Below are 19,561 nucleotides of genomic sequence, written 5' to 3'. Positions count from 1 at the left end.
ACACTTATTGATGGCATCCACGTGCTGAACCACACAGCTTACTGTTTGTACAGCAGTCTGTATGGGTGTAATATGGAAAGGGGCTTTAACTAAGGTTCATGGTCATGGTTGTGGTTATTTTGGTCTATTCTTCAGATGGGGTGCTGGTTTACTTTCAAGTATTAGCCCTAGGTAAAATATCTGGGAATGAATACAACAGGGAGATGTTGACCGTAATAGCAGCCCTAGTCAGAAGGTACAGTGCTCACAGACACCGTCAAAGCTTGGACCAAAATACCTGCTCTTGCTGCTGGTTACGGAGCTTTCATCCAGAGCAGCTGCTGCTGTCCAAGTCGCAAGTGAGGGAATGCATCAAGGGAGGAGCTAAGCAGGTCTCTGAAGTATTAAATAACTGGAATAGCCGCAGGAACTTGTTCTCAGAGCTAACCCAGGTGATTTTTTTTTTTTTTTGCTCTTGGGGAAACCACAGTGGCACAGACCCTCACCAGCTGATGGTAAATGGCAATAAAAGTGCCGAGGGAGATGGTTTGGCATGCTGTAGATGTGAAAAGACTTTATAAAGCAGCACGACGGAAATAATAAGCTGGAGAAAGCACAGCAGGTAGGTCAGGTTTTGGAAAGCTCTACCGGTGGCTTAGAGCCAATTTCGTAGGCGTTCAGAAAACTGACCGGTGCTTTGGTGGCCCTCCTAATTCCGGCAAGTGCCACAGGGTGGCAGTGCTGGGGTGTCGTGCAGCACAGAGCTGCTCCTGCTGCCCCGGGCACCGAGGGGGGACAGGTCCACGGAGGTGCCTTTCCGATGGCTGTCTGCTGCCCCGTGTGGGGAAAGATGAGTCTCGGCTGGGTGCCTGAGAAGAAAGGTGCCCATACGTGCGTCCTCTGCAGCAGAAGCCTGCGTTGGCCTCAGATGCCAAGGCGAGATGACACAAAGATCCCAGTGGAGACCACGTCCTTTTTATTAAATCCAGACCCAGATATGGTTGAGAGGATGCCCTCTTCCTCATGCTGTACTATAAAAGGTAGATGTGCAGGGGTATGTTTTTAGTCCAACTGGGTGAAGGGGTGAGCGCCCAGCTTGTGCAAGCACAAGGTCAGCCAAGAGACTGCAGAGAGACGGTGGTGTCCAGGAGTCCTCATGGGAAGCAGGTTGGCCCAAAATAACTGCGAGGCTGAGCACAATGTTTGAGATGCCCTATGGGAGCTGCCAGGAGGACAGACCATAGGGTCAGCTTGGGCTACAGCGATAACCAAAGTGCTGCCACATCTCCAGGGCCATGAGGGGAGCGAGCTGGCAGTTTTTACCAGCACCATGCCTCTTCCACCTGGACAGGGGAGGTATTGTCTTTGTACCATGTTGTGGCTTATAAACAAGAAATGGCTTGTATTTCTGAATGCCAGGAGTTCACTGTGCGTCTGACTCCACGGCTGTCTTTTGAGAGCCCTGGGAGTTAGGGCATGGCTTTGCTGCACAGAAGAGACGGATATGTGTCATTGCACATAGACAAGCCGTATAAAGGACCATAATCCTAAAATCAAACCCCAAACCACCTTGGACCAGCTGCCCGAGGCCTGACAACCCGCAGCCAAGCCCCCTGCTGCAGCACCGCAGCCGCGGCCCTGGCAGCCACCACAAGATGGCGCCCCGGCGCGGTCCCGCCCCCGAGCCGCCCCCGGGCCGCCGGGCGGGCTGACAGAGGGCGGCAGCGGGGATGGCGGCGGCTCGGGGCCGGGTGCTGTGCCTCTTCGACGTGGACGGGACCCTGACACCGGCCCGACAGGTGAGGGGGGCCGCCGGGTGGAGGAGGCGGGGGGGGGTGGCTGCCTGTCCGCCATTTCGGCCCCGCGGGCTGCGGGCTCACCCTCGTCTGCCTCCCGCTCCCGCAGAAAATCGAGCCCGAGGTGGACCGGTTCCTGCAGGAGCTGCGCGGCAGGGTGCAGATCGGCGTGGTGGGCGGCTCCGACTACTCCAAGATCGCCGAGCAGCTGGGCGAGGGGGACGAAGGTGAGGCGTGCAGGAGCCCACCCGCTTCGGTAGCCCTGCACCGGGGGTACTACTTAGGTTTGGGGGGCTCCCGCGTGCCCCAAATCAGCAAGGGGACCCCGCGCCTGCCCTTGGGCTGCTGGACGTGCCCAAGGAGCTGCCGCTTGAAGGCCGGCTCCCGCTGCCCTTCGGAGAGCCCAGCAGGCAGGGATGCTCCAGCCCACGCCGCCAGCTCTGCTGTTGGGCGCGATCCAGGGCCGCAGCCGCTGCCGGAGCAGCCGGGAGCTCCTTCCAGGCTCCTGCGGCTCTTGGCAGCCCTTGGTGAATGTAGCCCGCCCGTTAGCTATCCGATGGGTCGCTGGTTGCCTTCAGAGCCTGAGTGGATGGGAGGAGAGGCTGCCCAAGCTGCTTGCCAGCGCACCCGCAGCATCACCAGCCCCGTAGGGGGCAAGCCGGGCGCCAGCCGGGCAGGACGTGAGGCAGAGGAGGGCAGGGCAGGCAGCCTCTCCTCCCTCCACCTTGTTTACCATCTCCGAGATCAATGCCAAACATGCAGCCGAGTTCTAAGGTCTTTCTTCTGCCTCATTAGCAGCGACCGGCTGCGTGGCTCAGGGGAGCGTGGCACTGATGGCTGAGTCAGCAGCAATCTGTTTACTGCTTCCAGGAGGGGCCGGGGTTAGATAACCAATAACTGCATCACCGGAGCACCCCGGCAGCGGTGGGGAGAGCGCAGGGTAACGCGCACGTGGCTGAAAGCCTGACATTTTGGAGCTCTTATCTTCCGTCTGCCACTGATTCAGTCTGTGACCCCAGTCAGGTCGCTTCCCCCGTCTGCGTCAGCTGCCCCCCTGCCCGCTGGAGATAGCGGCCTCTCCCACACGCCGGGAGCTCTGAGGGTCGCTGCCTGTGTGCTGGGTGCTGTGAGACGTGCGCTGTGAAGGCGCCTGGAGGAAAGCACGCTGGGTCCTGGATCCAGCCAGCGCTTCTCTCTCTGTTTGGCCCCTTTTCCTAGCCGAGGGCTGAAGCAGCATCCGTTTTCTCTCTTTCCTTTCCTCCCTTTCAGTCATCAGTAAGTTTGACTACGTCTTCGCAGAGAATGGCACTGTGCAGTACAAGAACGGGCAGCTGGTCTCCAAGCAGGTAGGCCGGCTCCTCGTGCAAACACAGCTCTCCTTCTTCATCCCTGCATTCCTGAGCGCCATGGGGAGCAGTGCGGGGCTGCATGCAAGTGGGCAGCCTCGTCTTCCCTCCCCAGCAGCCAGATTTGAATGTTCCACTCCTCCTGTTCACGTTTTTGGGTTGGAACAGGGGCTGGAGCCCGCAGTCCACCCCCCGTCACGTGGCTGCTGGGTTAATGGTTGTCCAAGGGCCACCGCAGCCATGGCAGCTGCTTAGCCCCAGGAGAGGTTCAGTGGTTTGTGCTCCTGTGGGGCAGAAGAGCCAAGTAACACACAGGAAAAAAACTGACCCACTCCTGCTGTCTTATGGTCCCCTCACTGCATGCCATCCACATTTGGTAGAAAGGCCTAGTCCAAAAAAGACTTCCATTTTCCAGTGGTCCTTTCTTCCTGACAGAATAGCAGGAACCTTGGTTTTGCATGTGCTCTTGCTTCTTCCTCACTCCCCTTCTTCTCCCACAGGCCATCCAGGACCACTTGGGAGAGGAGCTGCTACAAGATCTCATCAACTTCTGTCTCAACTACATGGCGCTGCTGAAACTGCCCAAGAAACGGTAAAGGACTGAGCCTGTGTAAATGTCTGTTGTATCACTGATTTCTAGGGAGCTGTGGACCCCAGATCTGTCGTAAGAACAGCTGAGCTACTGAGCTTGTTTTTGCTCTAGGTCTTACAGGTTTTACTGTAGTATTTAGGGGCCCTGCATAGGATCACTGTCCCCTTGAGCTGGGCACTGTAGGCAAATAATCTAGGAGGGCCTTTTTTCTGGAGAGTCTGCACTGGTTTTTAGCATAATGCCTGCGCTTTCCCCCTCAGGTTTTCTTCTCTCAGAAGCAGGGTACAAGTACTGCATGCATCTGATTTAAGATAGTGGTAACAGCTAGTTGCTGGTCAGGGCATCAGGCACTTTTGGTCGTGTAAGGTTCCAAACAGTCAAACAATGAGTCTTAAGATGGGAGGGTACAGAGACTAAACACAGTCTCATGCTCTGTCTAACCTAATGTCACTTGAAGCCACTAGTAACAGGGCTGGCCATGCTCTGCAGTCAACCACGTGTTCCTGCTTGCTTCCCCATCGTGAGATCCCGCAGTTCCAGGGAGAGTTGGGTTGGTACACCTGGTCTGAAGGAAAACTAGTCCACCACAAGGAAAGAAAAGGGTAGTTTTCCATTGGATCAGCTTGCTATCATGTCATTGCTGGATCCAGCAGAAAAAAAAAAGAGAGGAGAAAAAAAGATGACATGGAAGGGGAGAGCAGAAGGACCTCTTTCAGAGACAGCCTGCAGCTGAACCAGTCTGGGTGTAATGTCAAACCACCCCTCAGACCACAGTTTCACAAACACTTGAAGCCAGCACTGCCAAGCAGCTCTGCTCTCCCCTCGTCTCTGGCTGTTTTGTTCCTGCTCTCCCCCTCGCGTCAGCACCAGTGCTTGTATGGTGAACCCGAGGCGAGCGATCTGCTTGAAATGAAGTTGCTGAAAGAAAGTTGCTAAACTGTGATCTGGATGGGTTTCCTGATGTGAGTCACCACGTGGCAACGTGAGCACTGGTGAGAGGGGCCAGCGTGGTTCCTTGCGACAGGAGCGCTGGCCAAACATGCCCCCGAAACCGTGGGCTGGGACCCAGAACCCTCAAGGCTGTTTGGTTGCTTCACTGCTGTCTGGTTGCTCAACCCAGTGAGGTTTCAGCTCCCAAGTGCCTCCGTGGATTTAGGCTTATGGGATTTCTAACAAAGCAAGGACTTTAACCCGCGTCTCCTGAGTCTTGGCCCTGGGCATGGAGCCATAAACCCTCGGTGCTGCAGGGATGCTGTCTGCAGGCTTCAGGCATGGCTGCCTGCGTGTCCTTTCCGCAGGCAGTTCTTCTCTGTGCTACGAGACAGGAGGGGGAGAGTTTCTCCCCCGGGGTAAGCGCTTTATCACAGAGAAACAGCAGACGGCTGGGAGGGACGTTAGAGGCTTAGGGAGCTCAGGGCTCCTCAGCCGGACAAGGAAGGGGATCTTCCTGCTCCGGGTAGGTTTCCGCAAGAGTTTTAATCTGTTTTCAAACCAGCACTGCTGCCGATTTGTTTCTGTTTTGCTCTACGTTGTTTCTGCCCCTCCTGTGCGCCAGTGCTGGTACTTGTCTGAACCCTCAGCGCACTCTTCTGAGGTGATAAGCCAACAAAACCGCCTGTAGCCAAGAGAAAAGAATGGGAGCAGTTTTGTGCCAGCTTAGTGGTTTGAACCAGCCCACCAAGGAACTGGCGGAGTAGTAGTGAGTAGTGCCAGTGTGAGGCGAGGCTGTCAGGCAGGGAGCTGGGTCCTGTTTGTGCAAGCTTTGATTGGAATCACAGCCAAAGGTGCGGGTGTCAAAGGGAAGACGCGAAGGCCCTGCAGGGACCTGCCTGATCGGTGTCTCACAAGGAGGTTCTGATTGCTCATGCAACGCGTTACACTGACCTGCTCCTTCCCACTGCCCCAAGCTACTGCCAGCTTCACACAGACCAACGCAGAGAACTTTTCTTAAAGGCCTCCAGGGGTGGAGATGCCACAGTCTCGCCAAGCGGTTGATCCAGTCCAGGCAACAGCTGTCCTTGCAGCTATTACAACATCACAAAATGTTTCCTATTATCTCACCTAAGCCCATTGTTTCCAGCCCGTTTCCAGGGCACAATAACTGTTTGTTCCTCTTCTCTTGCAGTCTTTTTATTAAACTGTCCCTTGGAGACCTTCAGTAGTTGTTGACGCCTGGTCTCTGCCTGCTGAAACAGGGCTCTTGGGCAACCTTAGAAGCTCTTGCACACCTGAAGCATGAGCACCCATGAGTGGGCATGGCTCCTCTCCTCCTGCATGTCCCTGCGGACACTGCATGCCTCACTGAGCAGCCGTTTCCCTGGAAAAGCCTTTTTTTTTTTTTTTTTTTCTCTCCCAGCCCCTGTAAATCCCGCCAGTAACCTCGTGCTCTTGCCCACACACAGAGGAACCTTCATTGAGTTTCGCAACGGGATGCTGAACATCTCCCCCATCGGACGGAGCTGCACGCCGGAGGAGCGAATCGAGTTCTCCGAGCTGGACAAGGTACGGGCTGGGTTTGGGCTCACCCTCCCTTTTGGTGGTTTTGCGCTGTTCACAGACCTCAGGTCTTCTGTGCTTCCCCCTTCCCGGGGAGAAGGGAGCCCAGCTACAAGCTGTGCACCAGGCCAAAGCAGGCAGCAAGGTGGAGACAGGACTCGAGGCAGAAAACCCAAAGAGAGACATAAATAAAAGGAAGAATTTGACCTAATTGGGGTCTACCAGTGCAGTGGGGTTGCCAGCAGTATTCCTTGTGCTGTGGGAGGCCCCTTGGGAATAAAACATGTATTTCACAGGGTGTTTCCTTGTTTACGGTAATCAAAGGTAGAATTCCACCGCAAGCCTCAGAAAGAGCCCTAAACTTCCTAGCCTAGCTCACCCTCCGGGGTGGCCCAGCATCTGTCTTCTTTTTCCCTCTCTCCCATCCATAAGAGAGCTGGAACTAAGGGGCTCTTTAGACCGGGAGAGCCATGGCAAATATGCTGGGCAGATCTGCTGCTCCCAGTAGCCTGCTGGAGCCGCCCCGAGCTAGTGTCTATAGGCAGACATCGAGCAGGACTGGTGAAAGCTGATTAAATGGTGTTAAAGCGGCCAGGAGGAGAGGCTCAGACAGGAGGGAACTGATGGCGGTCAGACCACAACGTCCATTCAGGACCCTAAAGAGCACGGGGAAGTCCCTTGTTCCAGGGGCTCAGAAAAGGTGGGAACGTGATCAGAGCAGAGAGATGAGCCAGAGTTGCCCAGGAGACAGCTTACGGTGTATTTCGGTAGAGTGTCGACATCTAATTATTCAAACCTTTCTCTTTCCTCTTCTCCTCCGCAGAAGGAGCGGATCCGGGAGAAGTTTGTGGCAGCCTTGCAGAGGGAGTTTGCTGGCAAGGGCCTGCGTTTCTCTCGAGGTGAGTAGGGGCGGCTTCCCTGGCTTTGCTTTGGCCTCCTTATTGTGTTTCCCTTAAAATCGTGGAAGGGGGAGCAGGAATCCAGGCTGTTCCCTTCGGGGGCCTGGCTGAGTGAACGCTGGAGCTCTGCTCCCCAGGGAGACCCTGGTAAGAGCTCAGCAAGCTTCTATTCCTGGAGAGCCGCTGCGAGGGTGTCACATTCGCATTTGCAGCAGGTCGATGGCAGAGAATAAATCGTGCTGTAGATTTTCCTCTCTGGGAACCATCCAAACCAACTGGTTTCTGTCCCGGGACATTATCTGTGCCTTATTCCAGTTAGCTGTGCTGAGCCCACCCCTGCGCAGGCAGGAGGTCTGTTCTGGCTCAAGCATCAGCAGCAGGGTCGCCAACAGAGCTCCAGGCACATTCAGTCCTCTGCACAGGCTCCTCGAGGAATGCAGGGGTGTAAGAGAGGAAGGGATCTCGTGTTTCTCAGCGCTGGAGTTTTGTTTGGAAGCCTGGCTACTAGGGAAACATCTTTCTTCTTGGCAGAGGAGCTGCCGAGAGGCAGGGAGTTTGCCACCCAGTGCCGTGGCCTTTTGCAGGGCCATGTCTTGGGGTGGAGGCGCACTTTTACAGCCAGCTTACCGAAGGCAAGGAGCTGAAGGAGGGGCTTGAGCAGCCTTGCGAATCTGGTCAGGACGGGTTGGAAAATGAGGTTAGCTAAGGGATGGGGCTGAAGCCAGAAGACGACCCTGCACAGAACAGAGAGGTGTGTGTAATGTAAGAAGGTGCCACGTGGAAATCTAGCCAAAGGGCAAGGGGATGACAAGGCCAGGACATGGCATGTGACACTCCGCTCTCGAACCCTCTGTCTGACAGTGCTGTCTGGCCCTCTGGTCCTCCAAGGGCTTTCATCCTGAGAGCCTCGCTTTGCCTCTCCCTTTAGCGTGCTACCGAGTGTATCTCGTGCTGCCTGCAGCATTGACACAGACCATTTGTCATAGCAGAGAAAGACAAAGGCCCCGCAGCCGTGTCCCTCGGGCGCAGGGGACGAGAGCAGAACAATGGGCCTTTCTCCTCTGACTTTGGGAAGCCGCCACGAAGAGCCCGATCCTGTCGTGTAAAAGCATGAAGACAATGGGAGCTGCAGGACCCCAGCTCCTCCGCAGCGAAAGCGTCGGGTGTCTCAGGTCAGGCATCCAAAACCAGGGCTGTTGGGGCAAGCTGGCTCCGAGTGCCTTGTCCCAGGCTGCGGAGGGTGCAAGGTGATGGCAGATCTTGCTGCAGCTCCCCAGACCCATGCTCTGCCTGGACGAGGTGCTTGGTGTCCCCGACACCAGGCCTCTCTCCCCTCTCCTATTTCCTTACCCATTCCAGCTGGCATCAGGAGCCCTCCTTGCTGCCCAGCTCTTTTTGAAAGGACAGAACACAACGAACGAAATGCAGCATTCTTCATAGGTAAATGGCTTTGGATTAAAAAAAAAAAAAAAAAAAAAAAAGGGAAGACTTTTAATGAGGACACCGTTCTGTTCTGGGAAATGGGCAACCAAGTTTAGTTCCTGCTCTTTTGTAGGAGGGCACTTGATCTCACAAGACATTTGCTCCCTTGAGTACTGCGGAGCCTTGCCCAGGGCACCTTGTCCTGCAGAGGCTCCTTCTGCCTGAGGGGCTAGCATCAGGGAAGGGCCCCCAAACCAGCAGGGACATCTCAGCTAGCCAGGGGGGAGAGGAGCACGGCATCCGTACGTGTGCTTCTGAACAGCCTGGGGGATCGGCACCTCTCCTCCAGCAGGGATCCTCCCCTGTGGGTAACTGCCTGCTCACCCGCTTCATAGGAGAGGCAGGATTATTATTTGTGAAGAAAGAGAGTGGGAAACTCCAGGGCTGCTGGCGGCCCAGCACATTGCCTGCGGAAGCAGGCGGACCGCGTCACCCCACGTGAAACCAAGAGGAGCAGGGATCTGAACTGAGCAGGGGGAGGCACGTCCCGGCTCAGATCCCTGTTCCTCCTGACTTCGAGCGAGACCCAGACATCCAGGTGCCCTCAGTCGCGTTCTGGCAGGAGCGTGTCCTCTCTGTGTTGGAGCAGGGATAGGACAGGACTGGCCCCACAGGCTGTGCCTGCAGCAGGGAGCAGCTCAAGAGGGCAGGGGAAGGCGCCGCCTTGGAGCTCCCCCAAAAGGCAGCAGCAGTGCTGGGGTAAATTTTGCCTGACGAGGACCAAGGGCTTGTTTCTCACCTGTTTACAAAACACGGTGGCGGTGCGTGCACGCGCACACGTACGCGTGCTCTCCAGGAAAGCTCCCCTAGGGCCGTGCGCGGGGTTGGCTGCGTGTGTGCAGGGTGCCAGGAGCTCCGGGCCCTCAGGGTGAAGCAGCATCAGTGGCGTCATGCAGGAGCCTAGGAAGTGCTTTGCGCCAGTTTCTGATAACGTGCTTTGTCCCCTGCTCCCCGCCTCGGGGACGCAGGACACGCCGATGCTCTCTGCGAGGCGTAACCCCAAATCTCCTCCGGCAGGTGCCTCTCTTACAGCCCCCCGGCGGCTTCCCCCTGCAGCCCCCTGGTGCCTGCGTGGCCGCAGTCACGGAGCCGTGCTGCTGTCACCCAGCCCTGCTGATGTCACTCGGCCTGTTGTCATAGGAACAGCATCTGCCACCCTCCCAGTTCCGTGCCAGAGAGCCACAAGGCAGAGCTGGTGCCTGGCCACTGCGTGGGGAGGGCTCCCCGCTCGCATCCAGCCCTCTCCCGGGGCAGGGGACGCCCCACCGTGTCCCCACCACGTTGCTGATGCCCTCCCTTCCGCTGGCAGGTGGCATGATCAGCTTTGACGTCTTCCCGGAAGGCTGGGACAAGCGCTACTGCCTCAACGTGCTCGACGACGAGAGGTTTGACACCATCCACTTCTTCGGGAACGAGACGACCCCGGTGAGTACGCCCCGCACGCCCCACAGATGGCTGCTTTCCCTCCTCGGGCCTGGCCTGCCCGCGGCACGGCGGCCAGCACAGACCTCTAGTGGTGCACGAGGGAGAGATGCTCTCACGTGGCGGGTGTTTGCAGCCGCTGGGTCGTGCAGAAATTCATTTGTGCTGCACTGTGCTGGGGAGCGGGTCCAGAGCTCTGCTGGGCCGGGACCTTCCCCACCCTTTCTCTGCTCGCTCTTCCCATGGCACAGAAGAGGGGACGCGAGAGGGAGGGAGCAGGGCTCTGGGTACAGCCCCCCTGCTGCCCACGTGGATAACAAAGCTGGCGGCCAAGAGCCTCAAAGCCCCAGCAGCCCGTCCCCAGCAGGGTCCCTGCCTGTCACAGCTGCTGGTGCTGCTGGCTCCCAGCCCGGCCCCAGGGAGGCTGCGGCGCAGCAGCAAATGGAGGCTCCTTACAGGGCAGAGCGCCACGTGGAGCCTCGGAGGAGGCGGCTCCGGTGAGACTCTGCTAACGCTTTGCCTGTTCTCTGTTGCCCTGCAGGGAGGGAACGATTATGAAATCTATGACGATCCCCGGACGGTGGGGCACAGTGTCCAGTCCCCCCAGGACACGGTCCAGCGGTGCCGCGAAATCTTCTTTCCAGAGAGAGCGAATGAGTACTGACTGTGAGGGCACAGCAGCCCTCTCCCCCTCTTTCTCCCCCCACGAGGAAAAGCACCTTCATTTGAGGAATCTGCTCAGGGTTAGACTGAAAAACACTTTCCGGAGCTGGTCAGGAGTTAGCTAACGTGTGAGTGCGGGTGGGCGTGCAGAAGGGGGCCTCTGTTGATCAGCCCTTCGGCACGCCCCGTTCCCGGCTGAGGTTTGTGGGACCAGGCAGTCCGTCCGCCAGCAAAACTTCTCTCTTGCCAGCTTGGGCCTCGGTGGGCAGCAGTACCTGCCTGCGGGACCTGAACGCATTGGAAGGGGCCACTCCTAGCCGAGTGTGTGTCCGTCCGTCCTTCCCCTTGCTCCCTTCTTCTCTTTTTCACTCTGTTTCTCTCCACGCTTCTGCACAAGGGAACACACGTCTCACGTTTCTCTCCCCTTTGCCGGGAAGGTGGGTCTGCTCAGGCTCCAGGCAGTCGCTGGAGCTGCTCCAAAGAGAAGGGCCGATGAGGCAGTCGGCTCCGAGCCTCGCGTAGGAAGGGGAGCACCCCCTCTTGAAGGTCTCCAGCGAGGAGACTCCACAACCTCTCTGGGCAACCTGTGCTGGTGCTCAGTCTTCCCATCTGCGTGTCCATGAGGACCAAGACACGCCAAATCTAGTTCCTGGTGCGAACGGAGATCGACACCAAACAGTGCCCTCCAAGCCTGCTTTTCCACCCCGGCTCCTCCCGTGCGCTGGGTTTATGCGGTCACCTTTAGGGAGGCAGGTTCCCCAGTGCAGCTGCCCCGTGTCTGCTCTCCTGGGACTCGGTGGGTAGCAAACCCAAACCTCAGCCTTCGTTCCTGGCCGTTAGGAGCCCCGCACCGCTCCCTGCCAGTGTGTCACGGCCACTGACACCGGATTGTCGCTGTCTCATGGTCCTGTTTTCTCTCGCTTTTTCTCCTGCTTTCCTTGCACCCCGCACCTGTCCACGCAGCCCCGTTGCTCTTTGCCTCCCACCCAGGATCTGGACTGCAGAGAGAAGTTTCTCAGCTGCTGCCACCTAACCACGGGACCAAGCTGCTCAGGCGAGACACTTGGTGCTCCTACGCCCAGGGCAGGGCTCCCACATCACCACGGGCACAGCCCCGAGTGGACTTTGGTACTGTACTGGTACGAGCAGGGGTGCTGTGCGCCCAGCGCAGTCGGGGTGCTTGCTTCTCCGTGTGACGGTACCTCCTACATTCAGCACGTCGGGTCTGTAATGCATCAGATCTGCATGAGTGCAGCGGTCTGCCTGGCATCCAGAAATCCCCAACAAATGCACAAATTCCTCTCTCTGCCCAGACGAAATCTGTGTGGGAGAAGAGGGCCTGTTGGAGAAGCCTGAATGCAGGGGACCCTCTTCACAGGCTTGGCCCTCCACTGCAACCTTCGTGGAGGAATCGTCTTTTGTGGTTCCTCTTTCGCTTTCACTGAGGATCAGGTTATGTGTGGGTGTTTGGTGTTGGTTGGTTGGTTGGGTTTGGTTTATTTTCCTTGTAAATCTATTCCAAGTCAGCAGGATCTCTGGAGAGCTCGGTGGTGGTGAAGGTGCAGGACACCACGGCAGCCCTGGGGGCTGAGGTGACCTCTTTGTGGAGACACCCCAGGGCCATCATGCTGTAAGGGGGGACAACCCGCTTGTCTTGCTGTAGCTCTGGCTGGGTTCTTTGGCGTTTCCCAGAGGCAGAGAGGTGCCTGCTGCCCTCTGGGGCCCGGGAGGCCTCCACACGCCTGTCCCATAGCGTGACCCCACGGGGGTTTCTCCCACACGTGTGCGTGAGCGAGTGGGTGTGGTGGGCCCCGTGGCGGGGACTGTGCCGCCGTACGGTTCTGTGTCTGTGAGGCGGGTGGCTCCTGTCTGACTGGTACCAACTGTTAAATGAGAAATATATTTAATTAAATATATATATATATGTATAAATCAATCCTATTAAAGCCACAACGTGCAGCTGTCGGAGCGTGTGCTTTGTATGGACTCTGCTGTGCCCTCGAGCGCTGTGTGCGGGTGCAGGTGAGTCGCAGGAAGGGAAGTCGGGGTGAAACGCGTGGTGGGGATGTGGTGAGCCTGGGCAGCTGGCAGCGTCCCGCCCCGCCACACACACAAAGAAAGAGGCAGGATCAGCAGGGCTCAAGGGAAAGTCACTTTTAATGGTTTATTGCCAATGTTACAAAGGTTGACACAAGGTCAGACAGGCGGGAACCACACCAGAGTTGTAAAAACACCGAGTCTAGGGTTGTAGTTTATTTTCCAAAAAAAAAGAAATAATAATGATAAAAAAATCAAACAGTTTGTCGTGGCCAGGCTGACTGCCTGGGGCCTGAGCCAGCACGGAAGGGGGCAGTCCCCACGTCTGGGTTTGGGGCAGCGCAAGGTGCAGCCGGGTCCTGCAGCCCCCGGTGCCCGTTCCCCGTTCCCCCCCGGGGTCTCAGCAGCCCACCTGGCCAGGGTACGGCGGAGAGGACCGAAAACGAATTTGTGCTTTATAGACGAGACCCTGTCTACACCGAGGCTTGGCGCAGGGTGCGACCAGAGGAAGGCGTGCCCGTGTTCGCCCCGTGGCCACCTAAAAACCCTTCGGCCCCACGGCAAGCTACAGACGCGCACACACACACAGGCACACACGGGACAACGGGGGTCTGCACGGAGGCTGGGGTGACGAGGGGAGCGAGAGGAGGAGAAAGCCATCTCCCCAGAACCAGCTCCAGTCCAAGGGCAGTGCGTTGCTGGCCCCTCCGTGGCACACAGAAAAGACACAGCGCTGAGCACCACGGGGGCCTGCCAGCAGGCGTTTTTCCCTTAAAACTCATTTTTTCTTCCTTTAAGCCACCCCCTTTTTTTTTTTTTAACTACGGTATTGAAGCGGCTTGACCGAACAAAGGTTTAACTCCGAGGGAGGAGGGGGTTCAGCCGGGACCCACCGTTTCAGGCGGCGGGGCAGCACGGTGCTGCCCGATGATGCTCCGATGCTCTCCTTGGCCGCATCCTGCCGGCCCTGCGCACCTGGCCCCCAAACCCTGAGGCGCCACGGAAGGGAAAGGAAACCAAACCAGTGCTCGCCCCCAGGCCCCGTGTCGGGGCAGAGCCCGCTTCTCCCGACTCCCCCTTCTCCACGGCCTGAGCTGGCAGTGACAGTAAACACACACCGAAAACATGAGGTGGGATCGGGTCACCCTTCTCCCGAAGGAGCCGCGTGGCTGAAGCCCGGCAAGGGGAACGGGGTCAAGAAGGGGCTCGGCCGCCCCTTCCCAGCACAGTGATACGCTGTAAGGACGGGGACGTGGGGCTCGGGGCTGCCCCCGGAGCTGGTGGGGGGGCTGCAGGGAGGGCTCTGCTTTCCCCGGCCCCCTCGAAAGACAGTTACAAACACACAAAGAGAAAGGAAACCGTAACCTTAGAAAAGACACCGAACGCAGACGCCTGCGTGCTGGGGGGCGGCCCCGGCCCCGCCGCCGGCTCGGCTCCCCCCGCGCCCCCTGCAAGCGGCCGTCGGCCCCCCCGGGCACCTAGGAGCCGATGATCTGGCCGGACCACGTCTCGTGCTTCGTGTGGGGCGCCAGGTTGGTGAGCACCACCTCCACCGCCTGGAACTTCTGGTTCTTGGGAGGGATGGGGCAGACCTTGTACGTCACCTCGTCCCCCTCCACCGGGACGTACTCCCCCTCGATGCTGCGGGAGAGGAGAGGGGAAGCGGTGGGACCGGGGCCGGGAGCTGAACCCCGTCCCGGACCCCCCAGCACCGAGGAGGCACCCAACCCACGAGCTGCACCTTGGGGGAAAAACCCACCTGCACCTTTCGGATATACAGGGACAGAGCACCACCTACGGAGCATCACCTACGGAGACAGCACCACCTACGGAGACAGCATCACCCCAGCCCGCGGGTGTCCCCCCAAGCGCCCCCGGGGTGACCCGGCACCGCGCGGACTTACTCAGACACGTGGACGAAAATGTCCTCTGTGCCGTTCTCCGGGGTGATGAACCCGTGGCCCTGGGAGCGCGAGAACTGCTTGCAGACGCCCTTGAAGATGGGCCCAGCGGAGGCACGCGCCGTCCTGCGGGAGGGAAGGGAGAGAGGCACCTCAGCATGGCTCGTGGCCATGGGTCAGCACGGAAATGGCATCCCCGGGGGGAGCACGCAGCCACGCGCCGGGTACTTACGCGGAGTAGGTCCTGGTCCTCTTGGTGGGCAGCGGGCTGGGCAGGTCCCGCAGCAGGAGGTTGCCCCGCTCCCAGACGCGGCTGCCCTCGCGCTGGAAGGGGAAGGTGGGCCACACCGGGGACTTGGGCGAGTGCAGGGGCGGCACCGCCGGCGGGGCGCCGGGCTCCGACGACATGGTGGGAGCGGGGGGCTCCTCCGTCTTGGGGGCGGGCGGCGGGGGCGGCGGGGAGGGGTCTGCTGCCTGCGACCTGGTGGGCGAGGGGGGGGCGGTTACAGGTTTCTGCTGAAAGGGTGAAGGGGATCCAATGCCGGGTGCCTCTGCCCCGGGGCTCACCCGCGTCCCTCGCCCTGAGCTGGGGAACCCGGCACCCTGCGGGTGACCCCCCCTCCCCGCCACCCCTCCAGCCCCACCGGGGCGTGCGGCGTATTTGGGACTACGCCTGCGGGCACTTCACGCGCCAGGGAAAGCCGGAGAGGTTTTAGTCTGCTTTCTGACTCATCCACGGCCCCCCGAGACGCGGGGGCCTCGGGGGGACGTGCGGAAGGGGGTCACCTCCGCTCCAAAATAAGCAGGTAGCAAGGACACGGGAAAAGGTTTCTGGAGCAGCTGGCGTGCTGGGGAGGGAGCAGGCGGCTCCTGTTGCCCTCACCCTGTTTGCTTTCCCCGGCCAGCCTCGGCTCCCCTGCCCCTCGGAGCCCTGCAGAGCCTCACCCGCGGGGTGGCCTTCACACCACGGTCCCACTCGGAGGCACAAGCCTCCGCTGGCCTCCTGCCCTCCCAGCTCCCGCGACACCCGGTGCCGCCGCTGCCAATCGCACCTCCTCCTGCGCGAGGCCTTTCGGCTTCCCCACCAGCTCGGGGACAATGGCGGGCCGTTAACCCGAATCCTGTGCCCTGAGCCAACCGTTAGTATGCGCGGGGGCTGGCTGCGGGAGCAGCTTCCAGCTGCACGGGCCGTGGGGCTGTGAGACAGGAGCGTTTTTGGAGGCAAAACAAAAAGCGGGGAAGGGGCGCGCGGGGCACCGTGCTCGGGGACACGCAGCAGCTCAGCACCCCGGGGTGCTGGGCGCACAGCCCCGCTTCCTGCCCTATCCGAGTCCCTGCAGTGAACAAAGGGACGGAAGAAGCCAAATCCACGGCAAAAAGCGGAGGGGGGACACCGGCACGTCCTCCCCACGCCTGCCCCACACGCCTCCACGCGGTGCGGGGACGAAATGGGGGCACCCCGGGAGGCCACCGCTGAGCGTACCCCTGCGCTGCCTTCGCGTTTCGCCCGGGGGAGGCTTCCAGGCGGAGCTGCCAGCCGGGCGCTGACGGGCCGGCACACAAACCCCAGGCCAATTAAGGCAGACAGGCAGGAGACGCGTCGGCTTTTATCTGCAGATCCAAGGGCCCCCTTCATCGCGAGCGGCTGAGAGGTCTGCAGTTTATCGGACGAAATCACTGGCTCCCTCCCTCCTTTCAAACCCAGGCACGCCGACGTGGGTGCTGCCGTGACCCCGTTTAACTCCGCACCCTCCCCGAAGCCGGGCAGGAGCCCTTTGAAGAGGCACCGGCCTCGCCACTCCCCGTTCATCAGCAGCAGCGAAGAAACCCCCCTGCCGCGTCACCCACGATACATATTTAACTGCTTTAATCACCCTCAGCCCGTCGGCCCTCCCACACGGCTCGTCTTTGTGCTCCTTCTCCTCGCCGGGACCCGCGGGACGGACGGACGGGCTCCGCTGGGGGCCGTCGCGCCCCGCTCCGGGACGTGATGCCTCCGCCACCCGGCTGGGCCGCTGCGTGTCACGCTGTGTCCCTCTGCCACCGCCTGGCCCCGGGGCTCCGGAGCATCCCCACCCAGCCGATGTGGGTCATTTTCTCCCCCGTATGTCCCAGCGAGACCTCAGGCGGGCTGTTCCCTGCCTCTCCCTACCACGTTTTCCCCATCCCCAGGGACCGCCGGTGCCTCTGGTTTAGCGCCCGGTGAGTTTGCAGGTTCACCTCCCCCGTCGAGAGCAAAAAAAACCCGCATTTCTGAAAGAAAGCCCGGCTCCGCAGCTGGCCGCTGGCAACCACCTCCCCGCTCCTGCCAGGGCACCCGGTGGCCAACGCGATTTTCCAGCCCGCCACCACCCCGGGGGAGCTGCCTCCCAGGTGCTCCATCCCTCCAAGTGCCGGAGCTGGACACAAAATTACAGGTTTTAGCCTTGGGGCTTAATTCACACGCTGGAGAACTCCAAGGACCCGGAAAGGGCTTCTCCCGGGGGCTGTAGTAAGGGGTGGGAACCAGCAGGCTGCCTAAGGACAGAGGTGAGCGCTCCGTTTCTCCATCCTCCCGTCCTCAGAGGAGGATGGCAGCCCCGGCGTCTCGCAGGTTTTTATAAATGCTGTCTCTGTCCGATGCTAATGAAAGCCTCTTTGCCCCCCGCCCCCCTTCTTTTTTGGTTACCGGATCATGCCATTAAGAGCTAAATTACAAGTCAAGCAATTTCCTTCACGTACCCTGCATGCTAAAATCCCCTCCGCCGAGACGAATTGCTATAGGAAAAAGAGCCCAGGCATTTTCTGGGAATACACATTTAAAGCTTCCCCTCCCCATCTAAGCCAATCACACTCCCAACTCCAAGGCTCTTTGCTGAGATAGTCTCGCCTACGATACAGCCTGGTTAGCGCTAAAATATGAATGTCACCTTTATGGATTGATTATAAAAAGCTCCCTTAGCCAGTGCTCTGCAGCCGCGTTCTTGGGAAGGCCATGGGGAGAGCAAGGCGGCTGCTGGAAGCCAAGGGGAAGCAAGGGGAGAAGCCATCATGGAGGCTTGATTTACCTTTTAAGCATATATGCATAATCATCGCTCCCAAAGACCAAGTTTGTGGGATTTGGTCGTTTGTGGCTTGGCTGATTTTCAGATTAGAGTAGGGTCTGTTCAAAGACCTCATGCAAATGTCCTCATCCGTGTCCTTCCTCCCTCCTTTGTGGCTCTAACTTGCTGTCTGCAGGAATGAATAGTGCAGCCAGCCCCAAAGAAGCACCGATTCAAGCCCCCATCAGCTGCAGCCCGCTTTAATAAGACAGATTTTCGCCCGCCGCTTCCCCCCCGCTCTCAGCAAACGGAGAGCTGGCTCCCAGCTGATCCCAGCCCTCCGTGGCAAAGCCCCGGCTCTTTGCCCCCAGCAGCAGCGGCCATGCAGCGCTGCCACCCCCGGAGGAGTTATTGTCTCGGAGGCTGGTGGGGAATAAACAAAACGGAGGAGGGAAGCGGCACTTCACCCTCACACCTTTCCGCCACCTAAGGAGAGAAAGAAAAGAACAAAACAAAACAAAAAAACAAACCACAGCCTTGAAAGCAAACGCCGTGCGTGAAGTTTAACCTCCGGCTACAATAACCTGGGCGAGCTGGATGGCCGTCGTGCCTCCCCTTACCTCCTCAGCAATTTGGGGCTCCCTGGAGCTGGGGCTTGCAGAGCATCAGCGCTCGGCGGGGACGAGCGAGCGCTCCTCCGCTGCCCGGCGAGGAGCAGCGCTCTCGCATGTAGCCCGGCTCCGGGGGCTTTTCTCTCGCCGGCTGGCTGGCTGCCGGCTGCCTCCCGACGTCTCTGCGGTGCCTGATGTGTGTATGATGTGCAGCCCGCACACACGCATCCGCACGCCTTCCCTGACGTCAGGGCCAGGCCAGGGGGAGCGGGCAGGTGGGAGGGATCAGGCCGGTCAGCCCCGCGCCAGGCTTAACCGAGAGGCCCGAGGGGGGCCGGAGGGGCCGGGGGTCAGCGCGGAGGGCCCGCATCGCGCCGGCCGTGCCTCCTGACACATGCCCACGTCGGTGGCACGGCCGCGCACGGCCACGGGGCAGCCCCGCAGGCTGCAGGGACAAGGCGACGGGGGACTGGAGCCCCCAGAGAGGGGTCGAGCCTCTCCCCACATCTCCCCGAGTCCTGCTGCGGGCGTTTCTGCCTTTAAAGCGTCACATCCCTAGCGGTACCGTACGGCAAGCCCCCCATACCGAAAGATCCTTTCTTTCTCTCCTGCCCTGTGCCGACAGGGCTGTGCTTGAGAGGGTTAGCTCTGCAGGCAGAGGCAGCGTAACGAATCGGCCCGAGACTTTCTCTCCTGGGGGCACGGCGCGGTGCGATCGCTGGCTGCAGTGAGGACGGGAATCAATTGTTGGCCGTGTCCGCTGGGGATAGGGCAGGGAGTAATGGGGCTTAAATCGCAAGGAGCAAGATTGATGCTAGGCATTAGGAAACACTTTCTAACAGAACAGACAGTTAATTACTCAGATAGATTGCCTGGGGAAGTGCTGGAGTCTCCGTCGCTAGAGATTTTTAAAAACAGGCTGGGCAGGCATCCGTCGGGGATTTGGGGTGATATCGGCCTCATTTTGAAGCAGGAAGGTGGTGTGTCTGTGGGTTCCACCACTGCCCATCACACTCTGGTTGGGGCTTTTCAAGCAGCTTTCCACGACAAACCACGAGTCCCATTCACCACCTACAGTCTCGTCTGCCCTTCAAAACCTTGCCAAAGAAGCGGAGGAGAAACACAGCCACCTGCTTCAGCCTCTGGCCTGAGTTCCTCCTGAGCTGGCCCATCCTCTCCTGGGGCAGCTCTACCTCCAGCAGACACAGCCAGCCCAGGAGGGCGCGGAGCTGGAAGCAGCTGGAGGCTGGAGGAGCGCTGGGGACGTGCAACATGGACATGCCCTCTTCGTCCCCTGCTTTTCTTTCATATTTG

General features: G+C 59.3%; 2 protein-coding genes across 3 annotated transcripts; one reads left to right on the top strand and one right to left on the bottom strand.

Moving 5' to 3' along the window:
• The first annotated feature begins 1,644 nt into the window (after positions 1-1,644).
• Positions 1,645-12,640, top strand: PMM1 (phosphomannomutase 1). The gene is made up of 8 exons (XM_040554436.1): positions 1,645-1,778; positions 1,885-2,002; positions 3,045-3,121; positions 3,622-3,713; positions 6,116-6,215; positions 7,033-7,108; positions 9,900-10,015; positions 10,554-12,640. The coding sequence occupies exons 1-8, from the start codon at positions 1,710-1,712 to the stop codon at positions 10,674-10,676; spliced, it is 771 nt and encodes a 256-aa protein (XP_040410370.1). The 5' UTR covers positions 1,645-1,709; the 3' UTR covers positions 10,677-12,640.
• CSDC2 (cold shock domain containing C2) lies at positions 12,153-18,536 on the bottom strand. Of its 2 annotated transcripts, XM_040554406.1 has the most exons (4): positions 18,257-18,536; positions 14,846-15,094; positions 14,617-14,739; positions 12,153-14,353 (listed from the first exon to the last, which is right to left on the bottom strand). In XM_040554406.1, the coding sequence occupies exons 2-4, from the start codon at positions 15,019-15,021 to the stop codon at positions 14,191-14,193; spliced, it is 462 nt and encodes a 153-aa protein (XP_040410340.1). In that variant the 5' UTR covers positions 15,022-15,094; positions 18,257-18,536; the 3' UTR covers positions 12,153-14,190. The 2 variants fall into 2 exon arrangements, with proteins under 2 accessions (XP_040410340.1, XP_040410331.1); XM_040554397.1 differs by lacking the exons at positions 12,153-14,353; positions 14,617-14,739; positions 14,846-15,094 and adding an exon at positions 15,115-17,826 and having other exon boundaries at positions 18,257-18,356.
• Positions 18,537-19,561: the final 1,025 nt, after the last annotated feature.

The sequence above is a fragment of the Cygnus olor genome, chromosome 1, assembly GCF_009769625.2.
Source record: "Cygnus olor isolate bCygOlo1 chromosome 1, bCygOlo1.pri.v2, whole genome shotgun sequence".
Taxonomy (NCBI): domain Eukaryota; kingdom Metazoa; phylum Chordata; class Aves; order Anseriformes; family Anatidae; genus Cygnus; species Cygnus olor.
Note: the sequence above shows the minus strand (reverse complement) of the source record. Positions and strands in the feature narration are given on the sequence as shown.